At 41.5% G+C, this 12,671-nt stretch overlaps 1 protein-coding gene across 1 annotated transcript; it reads left to right on the forward strand.

Annotated features, from left to right (window-relative positions):
* The first annotated feature begins 10,697 nt into the window (after positions 1-10,697).
* LOC124651658 lies at positions 10,698-12,394 on the forward strand. Its single transcript, XM_047190703.1, has 2 exons — positions 10,698-10,865; positions 12,015-12,394. The coding sequence occupies exons 1-2, from the start codon at positions 10,717-10,719 to the stop codon at positions 12,382-12,384; spliced, it is 519 nt and encodes a 172-aa protein (XP_047046659.1). The 5' UTR covers positions 10,698-10,716; the 3' UTR covers positions 12,385-12,394.
* Positions 12,395-12,671: the final 277 nt, after the last annotated feature.

A 12,671-nucleotide genomic window follows, 5' to 3' on the forward strand; every position in this document is an offset into this window, starting at 1 on the left:
AAAACTTGCTAAGAGTCCCAATGCTAGCGCTGTAAACTTGGCTTTCACAAAACATATTACAAATGCTCTCATAAAAGCTAGAGAAGAGAAACTAAAACTTGAAACTTATATTCCTAGAAAGCTAGAGGATGGTTGGGAGCCCATCATTAAAATGAGAGTCAAAGATTTTGATTGTAATGCTTTATGTGATCTTGGTGCAAGTATTTCGTTATGCCTAAAAAAGTCTATGATATGCTTGACTTGCCACCATTGAAAAACTGTTATCTGGATGTTAATCTCGCTGATAATGCTAAAAAGAAATCTTTGGGGAGAGTTGATAATGTTCATATTATGGTTAACAATAACCTTGTCCCCGGTGATTTTGTTGTCTTGGATATTGAATGCAATGCATCTTGCCCCATTATATTGGGAAGACCTTTTCTTCGAACCGTTGGTGCTACTATTGATATGAAGGAAGGTAATATTAAATATCAATTTCCTCTCAAGAAAGGTATGGAACACTTCCCTAGAAAGAGAATGAAGTTACCTTATGATTCTATTATTAGAACAAATTATGATGTTGATGCTTCGTCTCTTGATGTTACTTGATATACACTTTATACGCCTAGGCTGAAAGGCGTTAAAGAAAAGCGCTTATGGGAGACAACCCATGTTTTTACTACAGTATTTTTGTTTTATATTTGAGTCTTGGAAGTTGTTTACTACTGTAGCAACCTCTCCTTATCTTAGTTTTGAGTTTTGTTGTGCCAAGTAAAGTCTTTGATAGTAAAGTAAGTACTAGATTTGGATTACTGCGCAGTTCCAAATTTCTTTGCTGTCACGAATCTGGGTCTACCTCCCTGTAGGAATCTCAGAAAATTAAGCCAATTTACGTGCATGATCCTCAGATATGTACGCAACTTTCATTCAATTTGGGCATTTTCATTTGAGCAAGTCTGGTGGCCTAATAAAATCCATCTTTACGGACTGTTCTGTTTTGACAGATTCTGCCTTTTATTTCGCATTGCCTCTTTTGCTATGTTGGATGAATTTCTTTGATCCATTAATGTCCAGTAGCTTTATGCAATGTCCAGAAGTGTTAAGAATGATTGTGTCACCTCTGAACATGTTAATTTTTATTATGCACTAACCCTCTAATGAGTTGTTTCGAGTTTGGTGTGGAGGAAGTTTTCAAGGATCAAGAGAGGAGTATGATGCAATATGATCAAGGAGAGTGAAAGCTCTAAGCTTGGGGATGCCCCGGTGGTTCGCCCCTGCATATTCTAAGAAGACTCAAGCGTCTAATCTTGGGGATGCCCAAGGCATCCCCTTCTTCATCGACAACATTATCAGGTTCCTCCACTGAAACTATATTTTTATTCCGTCACATCTTATGCACTTTGCTTGGAGCGTCGGTTTGTTTTTGTTTTTTGTTTTGTTTGAATAAAATGGATCCTAGCATTCACTTTGTGGGAGAGAGACACGCTCCGCTGTAGCATATGGACAAGTATGTCCTTAGGCTCTACTCATAGTATTCATGGCGAAGTTTCTTCTTCGTTAAATTGTTATATGGTTGGAATTGGAAAATGCTACATGTAGTAACTCTAAAATGTCTTAGATAATTTGATACTTGGCAATTGTTGTGCTCATGTTTAAGCTCTTGCATCATATACTTTGCACCCATTAATGAAGAAACACTTAGAGCTTGCTAATTTGGTTTGCATATTTGGTTTCTCTAGAGTCTAGATAATATCTAGTATTGAGTTTTGAACAACAAGGAAGACGGTGTAGAGTCTTATAATGTTTACAATATGTCTTTTATGTGAGTTTTGCTGCACCGTTCATCCTTGTGTTTGTTTCAAATAACCTTGCTAGCCTAAACCTTGTATCGAGAGGGAATACTTCTCATGCATCCAAAATCCTTGAGCCAACCACTATGCCATTTGTGTCCACCATACCTACCTACTACATGGTATTTATCCGCCATTCCAAAGTAAATTTCTTGAGTGCTACCTTTAAAATTCCATCATTCACCTTTGCAATATATAGCTCATGGGACAAATAGCTTAAAAACTATTGTGGTAATGAATATGTACTTATGCACTTTATCTCTTATTAAGTTGCTTGTTGTGCGATAACCATGTCTTACGGGACGCCATCAACTATTCTTTGTTGAATATCATGTGAGTTGCTATGCATGTCCGTCTTGTCTGAAGTAAGAGAGATCTACCACCTTAATGGTTGGAGCATGCATATTGTTAGAGAAGAACATTGGGCCGCTAACTTAAGCCATGAATCATGGTGGAAGTTTCAGTTTTGGACATATATCCTCAATCTCATATGAGAATAATAATTGTTGCCACATGCTTATGCATTAAAGAGGAGTCCATTATCTGTTGTCCATGTTGTCCCGGTATGGATGTCTAAGTTGAGAATAATCAAAAGCGAGAAATCCAAAATGCGAGCTTTCTCCTTAGACCTTTGTACGGGCGGCATGGAGGTACCCCATTGTGACACTTGGTTAAAACATGTGCATTGCAAAGATCCGGTAGTCCAAGCTAATTAGGACAAGGTGCGGGCACTATTAGTATACTATGCATGAGACTTGCAACTTGTAAGATATAATTTTCATAACTCATATGCTTTATTACTACCGTTGACAAAATTGTTTCATGTTTTCAAAATAAAAGCTCTAGCACAAATATAGCAATCGATGCTTTCCTCTTTGAAGGACCATTCTTTTTACTTTTATGTTGAGTCGGTTCACCTATCTCTCTCCACCTCAAGAAGCAAACACTTGTGTGAACTATGCATTGATTCCTACATACTTGCATATTGCACTTGTTATATTACTCTATGTTGACAATTATCCATGAGATATACATGTTACAAGTTGAAAGCAACCGCTGAAACTTAATCTTCCTTTGTGTTGCTTCAATACCTTTACTTTGATTTATTGCTTTATGAGTTAACTCTTATGCAAGACTTATTGATGCTTGTCTTGAAGTACTATTCATGAAAAGTCTTTGCTTTATGATTCACTTGTTTACTCATGTCATTTCCATTGTTATGATCGCTGCATTCATTACATATGTTTATAAATAGTATGATCAAGGTTATGATGGCATGTCACTTCAGAAATTATCTTTATTATCGTTTTACCTGCTCGGGACGAGCAGAACTAAGCTTGGGGATGCTTGATACGTCTCCGACGTATCGATAATTTCTTATGTTCCATGCCATATTATTGATGATACCTACATGTTTTATGCACACTTTATGTCATATTCGTGCATTTTATGGAACTAACCTATTAACAAGATGCCGAAGTGCCGATTCTTTGTTTTCTGCTGTTTTTGGTTTCAGAAATCCTAGTAACGAAATATTCTCGGAATTGGACGAAATCAAGTCCCAGGGTCCTATTTTGCCACGAACCTTCCAGAAGACCGAAAGGGATGCGAAGTGGGGCGACGAGGCGCCGCCACCATAGGGCCGCGCGGCCAAGGGGGGGCCCGCGCCGCCTATGGTGTGGGCCCCTCGTCGGCCCTCCGACTCCGCCCTTCCGCCTACTTAAAGCCTCCGTCGCGAAACCCCGATGCGAAAAAACCACGATACGGAAAACCTTCCCGGAGACGCCGCCGCCGCCAATCCCATCTCGGGGGATTACGGGAGATCTCCTCCGGCACCCTGCCGGAGAGGGGATTCATCTCCCGGAGGACTCTACACCGCCATGGTCGCTTCGGAGTGATGAGTGAGTAGTTCACCCCTGGACTATGGGTCCATAGCGGTAGCTAGATGGTTGTCTTCTCCTCATTGTGCTTCATTGTTGGATCTCGTGAGCTGCCTAACATGATCAAGATCATCTATACTGTAATACTCTATGTTGTGTTTGTCGGGATCCGATGGATAGAGAATACCATGTTATGTTAATTATCAAGTTATTGCATATGTGTTGTTTATGATCTTGCATGCTCTCCGTTATTAGTAGAGGCTCGGCCAAGTTTTTGCTCTTAACTCCAAGAGGGAGTATTTATGCTCGATAGTGGGTTCATGCCGCATTGACACCTGGGACGAGTGACGGAAAGTTCTAAGGTTGTGTTGTGCTTTGTTGCCACTAGGGATAAAACATTGGCGCTATGTCCAGAGGATGTAGTTGTTGATTACATTACGCACCATACTTAATGCAATTGTACTGTTGCTTTGCAACTTAATGCTGGAAGGGTTCGGACGATAACTCTGAAGGTGGACTTTTTAGGCATAGATGCGGTTGGATGGCGGTCTATGTACTTTGTCGTAATGCCCAATTAAATCTCACTATACTTATCATGACATGTATGTGCATTGTTATGCCCTCTCTATTTGTCAATTGCCCGATTGTAATTTGTTCACCCAACATGCTTTTATCTTATGGGAGAGACACCTCTAGTGAACTGTGGACCCCGGTCCATTCTTTTAATACTTGAAATACAAATCTGTTGCAATACTTGTTTTCTTGTTTTCTCTGCAAACAATCATCTTCCACACAATACGGTTAATCCTTTGTTACGGCAAGTCGGTGAGATTGACAACCTCATCTGTTTCGTTGGGGCAAAGTACTTTGGTTGTGTTGTGCGGGTTCACGTTGGCGCCGGAATCCACGGTATTGCGCCGCACTACATCCGCCGCCATCAACCTTCAACGTGCTTCTTGGCTCCTCCTGGTTCGATAAACCTTGGTTTCTTTCTGAGGGAAAACTTGCTGCTGTGCGCATCATACCTTCCTCTTGGGGTTCCCCAACGAACGTGTGAAATACACGCCATCAAACATCAAGTTTATTAATCATGTAGGCATGTTTTCCATATATAGTCATACGTGCTCGCAATGAGAAACTTGCATAACATCTTTTGTCCTACCAGCCGGTGGCAGCCGGGCCTCAAGGGAATCTACTGGTAATTAAGGTACTCCGTTTAATAGAGCACCGGAGCAAAGCATTAACACTTGGTGAAAATATGTGATCCTCATATCTAAGCCATCCCCTCCAGTTATCCCAGCTGCTGTCACTCTCGGGCCTCGGGTTCCGGACATAGACATGTGCAAACAACTTGTAGATACAATCTAAGCAATAAGTATAGAGCTTAAATCTAAGATCATGCCACTCGTGCACTAGTGAAAAGCATTAAACACAACAATAGCTTCACAAAGTTTATAGATAGACTGATCATAATGTAACAATTCATCAGATCCCAACAAACACAACACCGATTACATCAGATGGATCTCAATCATGTAAGGCAGCTCATGAGATCATTGTATTGAAGTACATGGGAGAGAGAGTACCAACTAGCTACTGCTAGAACCCGTAGTCCATGGGGGAACTACTCACGGAGCATGATGGAGGCGGTGGCGTCGATGGAGAAGCCTTCCGGGGGCACTTCCCCGTCCCGGCGGCGTGCCGGAACAGAGATTATGTCCTCCGAAACAGAGTTTCGCGATGGCGGCGGCGCCCCTGGAGTCTTTCTGGAATATGATTGATTGATATAGGGTTTTCGCGTCGCGAGGAATATATAGGCGAAAGGGCGGCGCGAGGGGGTGCCCGGGGGGCCCACCCCATAGGGCGGCATGCCCCCCTCTTGGCCGCGCCGCCAGGTGGTATGGGGCCCCCTTGGCCCCTCTCCGTCTCTCCTTCGGTGTTCTGGGTCCGTCTCGGTAAAATAGGAGGTTTGGCTTTTGTTTCGTCGAATTCGAGAATATTGCCCGAACAGCTTTTCCGGAACCAAAAACGAGCGAAAACGAGAACTGGCACCTTGGCATCTCGTTAATATGTTAGTGCCGGAAAATGCATAAAATCATTATAAAGTGTGAGAAAAACATGTAGGTATTGTCATAAAACTAGCATGGAACATCAGAAATTATAGATACGTTGGAGACGTATCAATCGCAACAAGATGAACCGTCTTTCTTGATAGTGCTTGCTTGACGAAGGCTTGTGGATCGCTCCCCCATATTCCACCATGGGAGATCTATGAGACCGGTAAGAAAGAAACCTTATCAAGAGCAAACCTTAACCTTGCGCATTTCTCTTGAGCTCGATGATGACGATCTTGACCACAACAAGATGGACCACCTTTCTTGTTGATAGTGCTTGTTTGTCGAAGGCTTGTGGATTGCTCCCCCATAATCCACCATGGGAGAGCTTCTTCTTTGGCACAACTTCACATGGCCATGATCACCATATGGATGGCAAAGCTTCAAGCAAATGATATCTTTGAGTTAGATAATCTTGAACTTGCACTCCATTTCTTCATTCTTCATCGTTGATATCTTGAAGTTAAACTTGAGGGCTCACTTCATCTTCATTTTCAAGACATACTTGACACTTGATCTTCTTCATATGCTTCGTATTGCACTCTTGAAGCCAACATATGGTTCAAGCATTGCCTATGGATAACTCCTACAAATATAACTTAATGCGAATATTAGTCCATAGGGATTGTCATTAATTACCAAAACCACACATGGGGGATCAATGCACTTTCAGACTGCCCACTTGATCATTGTCGCTTCACGAAGACTCATAATTGCTCCCCCATACACCACTATGGGATAGCTTCATTTAGGCACGTCTTCACAAGTCCATTATCACCAAATGGACGACAAACTTCAAGCAAGATCTTATTGATACGCTCATCTTGAATTTGTCCTTCTCAACCTTGATGACATCCATACTTGATGCCATCCTCATGGGCCATATGAGACCATACTCTTTATCCATGCCCAAGGTAAGATACCTAACCCACATGGACAACACACGTGCACATATATAGTGGGTTAGCTCACAAAGCATAATTGACAAGGCTTACCATACCACAAGATCGAATGATCCAGTGTGACACATTATTTATGTTTCATGTGTTGACCAACATGAATCCAATATTCGCTCTTAGTCTTGGTCAACCTTCTATCTCTTCATGATCTATCATAATATCTTGAGGTATATATAGAACTCTTCATTTGATTGCATGCTCTAAACCTTAGTCAACCATAGCTCAACTCATGAGACTATCATGACACCGGCTTAGAGCCATATCTTGAATTCTTCTCTTCAAATCAAACTCTCAAAATCTTGATGCCAATATCCAAGTTATATCTTTATTTTCATGGCACCCACACTTGAATCCAACATATGGACTATAAGAAACACCTATGGAGTACTTCATATAAACTCAATAAAAATATTAGTCCATAAGAATTGTCATTACTTACCCAAAACACACTTAATTAGGGGCAATGCACGTACCATTACACCAGCTTCTTTATCAAGCATGTACCTAGAATATGGATCAAGTCTAGTATAAAAGCAATGCCGACGTAGCCACTCGTGAGCTCCATTCCACGTGACAAGGCTCGATTTCAGCGTCAATCTTCTGTTCCCAGCGAGAAGATCCGCTTCACTACATCTATATATTGTTATAGTTTGGCCATGAATCACGGATTCCTTCCTACCGCTATTGTTGGTGCCCTAGCTCGACAAACTCATCCACTCGGATGAGGCGGTGACAAGGAGCCCGTGTTGGGCCTTTACGATGCATGCAACCACACACCTTGCTAGCTAGCTGTGCACATGCTTCAATCCATTGAGATGCTTCCCTAGTTGCTTTAAGGGCACGTACAATGGGCGATGTTAGTCTTTACTTACAGTTTTCACATAGGATTTTTTGCTTAGTTGGGTGAGAGAGAAATAAGAAAGAGGAGATTGTCTTTCTTAAGGTAATGGATGATCTCTTAGAAAATAAGAGAAGACTGTTTCATGCATTGTACCATATGTTTTCGCTTAGCAACTTAATTTCTTACTAAAAAAATCTCATTAATGGCTAGGGATGACAGTAAAAGGGAATGCAATGCACAACTTGTCTATTATCAGAATAACATGGAAAGCTAAGAGAAGACATGAAGTTTCTACCATTGTACATGCCCAAACAGTGGACCAACGATACTAAGAAAAGGAGTATATGTACTATCTATGACCCAAAGTAAGTAAGGTGTTAGAATTATCTTAAGTTAAACTAATTAGATATAACCCATTTTATATAAATATATTTAAAACTAAATGATAAATTAAATTTAATTAAATGTATCATAAAATAATGTTTGTTCAATATAGATTTAACATTGTAGCTATTAATTTAATGATTTATAAACTAGATCGAACTTAGAGAAGTTTGAATTAGAAATTTGACTAGATCAGAAAATAGATATTTTGTGTGTGGATAGATCAAAAATAGATAAATTGGAAGCAATGGAGTATTGTCCACCACTATTAAGAAAACATCAGTCAAGAAAACATCGGGACTTAGCGACTGTTTGGTTCTTATCCATAATTTTCCAAACCAAAATTTAGGAGCCATAATTTAGTTGACATGTAATTAGCTTTTGTCACACTTTGGCTTGCCACACTTTACTACATGTATGGTCTATTTTTTATAGACTCAACTTTTTTGCTAACTTTTGCTAAAGTTTGGTTTCAATATTTTAAACCACATTTTTGTAGCTAATCATAGTTTGGCTTGGAAAATTGCGACTATGAACCAAACATGCAGTAATCCACTTTTGATTTTGGGTGCATATGCTCCTGCCAACGGAAAATACATTTTAAAATGTTACAAAAAAAAATTGAACAAAAAATTCGCTTGTACATGTCGCAATTCTATGTGCGCATGTGAAGTTTCGCGGAAAACCGATACTTTTTGTGTCCTGCGAAAAAAGACAAGGAAATGCCTGGTAGAGAGCTTATTTTTAGCACCAAATTTTATCTTTTTTACATATGCCAAAAAAAAGTATCTTTTTTTCATGAAAAAACTTTGCAAAAACATAGAACATCAAGATGTATGCGTGACATCTTTTGTCAGAATTTTTTGACATTTTCTAATGCGTTTAAATCTCACTTTAAAAACTAGGAGCATATGCTGCGGGTGCAAAACACCATGTCCACAAACATGCCCTTATTTTCGGCCTTTTCATGGTTATCTTTGTTGCCAAGTCCAGCCCAGCCCAGCCCAGCCCAGTCCACTTCTGTGGGCCATTTGAACACACGCTTTCCAACGCGAAGCGTGCCCACTCCCCGCAACCCGCAAGGCCGCAACCCGTCCGCCGCTGCACTCCACCTGCTTCCAGAACTCTCCACCGCCAATGGGGAAGAAGGGGGCGAACCGGACGGCGATGAAGGCGGAGACGATCCTCGACGTCGTGGGCGAGGACGGGAGGGTGCTCACGATGATCGAGGTGGATCCCGCCGACGAGAACCCTGCCCTCCTCGACGCCATCAGGTACGTACGTACGTCGACTCGATCGACGCTCGCCCAGTTCGTAGCTCACGCGCACGCGCACGACGTCGACGGGGATGGCGAGCGCGGCGGCTTGTCCTTCGCTGGTTTGCCTTTCGATGAGATAAGGTGGGGGTTTGTGGCTGTCTAGGGTTTATTGGCTTATTTGGGCGGAATATGCGGGATATGCCGTGGCGCACGGAATTGGTTCGTGGTTCTTGTTGGGTTGGATGGTTAGTCCAAATGCATCTACCAGGTTAAATTTACTGTGGCAAAGGGTTGGATCTGTGTAATTGGTAGAGAAAGGGGAGATCTATTCTAGAAACCGAACCCTGTGAATTAGATTGATATCAGAGATCTTTAGATTGCATGTTACGTACCAAACTGTAGTTTCAATGTGAAATGTTGTGGAAGTCTGAACTACTGATAAATTTTCCTTGGAACTTAGGTTCTTGTTGGTTCGCGGAATTAGTCGAAAATGTTTGTTTCGGACTGAATCTGCTTGTGCAGAAAACAAAATGTTCGGAAATGACCACAGTAAGGGGTGACTTCTAGCTCTGAACTCTGAAAAATAGGAATTGATGACGCTTTGAACTAAAATATGTATCATGTATTCAACCGATATTTCAAACACAAGTGTAGTGTACATGTGTACAGTTTGTGAAATGCACACCTTTATCTATTGAAGAAACCTGTAAGCATTTTGCTTGGCTGGGAACCTTGGGGCATCGCCATTTCATGTTGACCCAATCCATCACTTATTTTTTTATTGAAGTACATGTCCCAGATGAAATATGCCTGGCAGGCTGCATTTCCAAACGAGGCATAATACATCACTAAAGAGCAAAGAGGGCCCCAGCACTGGGGAAAAGAAGTTTACAATTCATATGGTGCAGTTGCTAATTACTTTGACTGGCCCCATGCGTGTTGGCATCCCCTGCTCGTCTTTGGGGCCTCAGAGCAATGCTGATATTCTTTTATGTAATTGCATCTTGATGTATCGTGTACCTGTTTGCTAGCTATTTCACACATTAGCCTATAGAAATGTTTGTTATAGTAATTATTATAGGTGTGCTCTTGTCCCTATGATTTTGTTCATTATCAGTGTATGCCATCTTGTTGTTTATACTGCTGTCTTCACAATTGATTCCTCAGGAAAAAGAACAGTGCTGCCCTGATCTCCATGCTTGATCCTCGTGCTGAGCTCTCCACCAAAGACAGTTCAAATGCAGCTGATGCTGTTTGGTATCTCGTCATAAACGGAAACCACATAACTGGCAATCTGAACCTGCTGAATGACCTCAAGCCTGTGTGTGACCGTTGGGTCCGAAGCCTCGTTGGGACAGGGCCACCTATGCAAGTCTGCGCACGAGGATCTGTGAACTGCAACAGGATCAAGCTTGACGATGTATGGTATGTTCCGGGGGTCACGGTGAATATGGTTGCTGTTGCCAATCTTACCAATCAAGAACTTAAAGTCAGTGTGGAAAGCGGTGGCTGTTCTATTGCACGCCTTGATGGCACTGTAGTTGGCAAAGGACACGTTAAAAGCGAGCAGTATGAGCTCGACTTTCTCGACGCCACTAGGTATGATGGCTACTTGCCTGAATGATTTACTTCTCTTATGGTTTCTCGGTATGCTAAGAAGTTATCACTGTAGTTAATTGGTTTGGACATGCTAAGGTGTCAGGTGTGTCCACAGATACGTAATTTACATGCATGGAAGCATGGCTCCAATGCATTGTTAGTTTCTCGAACTCTTTTGATTGCGCTCTGCCTTACCTCATAGGGGTAAGGTAATTCAATCACAGCTACGTATTGTTAGGGCAGGGAAGTTTGAGTAAAATGTTATGTGTCACTGTGTTATTCCTTATGAGCTATGTCGATTTAAGGCAGCTCTGCCAGCCTGCCATGGACAAATAGAATGGCATTAATTTTGCATATATTTCTTAGGAAGTGTTATTCATGCTCTAATTGTTAATTGATGTGCCGCACACTAAAAGTCAAGAGGCTCACACTGGTAGTTGCATACAAATTTACAAATGATAGGGCAAGTAAGGCGAAATGAAACTACAAGATATTGTGTGCATGACTGGTAACTGCATACAAATTTACGCACGATGCTGCATAGAAATTCACACATTAAAATTACAAATGATCATACACACATGGGGAAATGGAATTACAAGTAATTATAGACATGCAGAATGGTCAGTATAATAGTAAATAGTCAATTATATATATATGCTTTCTTTTTATACCTCACGCACAATGTATGATGCAATGACCAGCAGATATAATGGACATGGTGTTAAGAACTTATATCTGGAACATAAACCGGAAAATATTTTTGCATTTCTTTTGTAGACCTTTGTAGTTTGTTAATTTAGCTTTGCTTGGTTTGAAGTAAGGGTAATATGATCAATCCAATCACTCAAATCAGTTTGTCCATCAGTTGTCCGTATTTAAGTGGTGGTACCATAAAATTTCCGTAGTTTGTTATCAAGTCAATTTCTTATAGCTTTGCTAGGTTAGAGCTAAATGGTATACATTGTTCAGAGTTTAACTTAGTTAACTATACTAGTCTACTGATAATCTGATATGCTACTTAAAAATGTAGTCATTCTACTCTGATGGGTTACTTATGAATTGTCTATTTGCCTCGCTGAACTACTTCCTAATAGCAAGATATTTATGCTGCAAAGAATGCTAATCTTTTCTCCTGTATCTGATCAGTGGAACTGCCTGGTACATTGTCTCAAATGCTGCTGAACACATGACTGGCAACCTGCACCTCCTGACAAACTTCACCGCCACTCGCCCAGGCCGCCCTGTCCGGACTCACACAGGCGAGACGCTTCAGGTGTGTGGCAAGGGTTCCCTGAGCTCCACCCAGCTGTCTGTCCCTGGTGTCAGCTACGTCCCGGGGCTCACCGAGAACATCATCTCAGTGACCCAGCTCACCGACAGTGGCTTCAGTGTCGCGTTCGGCCCCCATGGCTGCACTGTCATGAGGAACCGCGGTGGGGCTAAGGTTGGTTACGCTTACCATGCAGGCGGACAGCTGTACCGGCTCGACTACCTCAGGGTCGCTGACAGCAAGTAGCTTCTGAACCCAAAGTTGGGAGGGGTTTATCTATTCAGGTCGTTTGGTTGCAAACATGCTCTCAGCTGTTTTTCTGTATGAAAAACCTCCCAGGAGTACGAATGGCTATTGGTATGGAACAGTGAGATATTACCACGCACCAGTTACACATGTTTGGGTTGCTGCATTTACCATGGATGTGGTTAATGTGTACTATGGTTTTGTCTAATGATGTGGTTAATTATCTTTTATGAGCTTATAATTCATACACAGTTCCAACTCCAGAGGCATCCAATTCCAAACAACAA

This window comes from Lolium rigidum, chromosome 5 (assembly GCF_022539505.1).
Source record: "Lolium rigidum isolate FL_2022 chromosome 5, APGP_CSIRO_Lrig_0.1, whole genome shotgun sequence".
Taxonomy (NCBI): Eukaryota; Viridiplantae; Streptophyta; class Magnoliopsida; order Poales; family Poaceae; genus Lolium; species Lolium rigidum.

Bases quoted from the DNA above. Each gene is read 5' to 3' on its own strand.
- LOC124651658 (XM_047190703.1), top strand. From the start codon at position 10,717: ATGGTTGCTGTTGCCAATCTTACCAATCAAGAACTTAAAGTCAGTGTG. The intron at 10,866-12,014 runs GTATGATGGCTA...GTATCTGATCAG, and splicing joins GACTTTCTCGACGCCACTAG to TGGAACTGCCTGGTACATTG.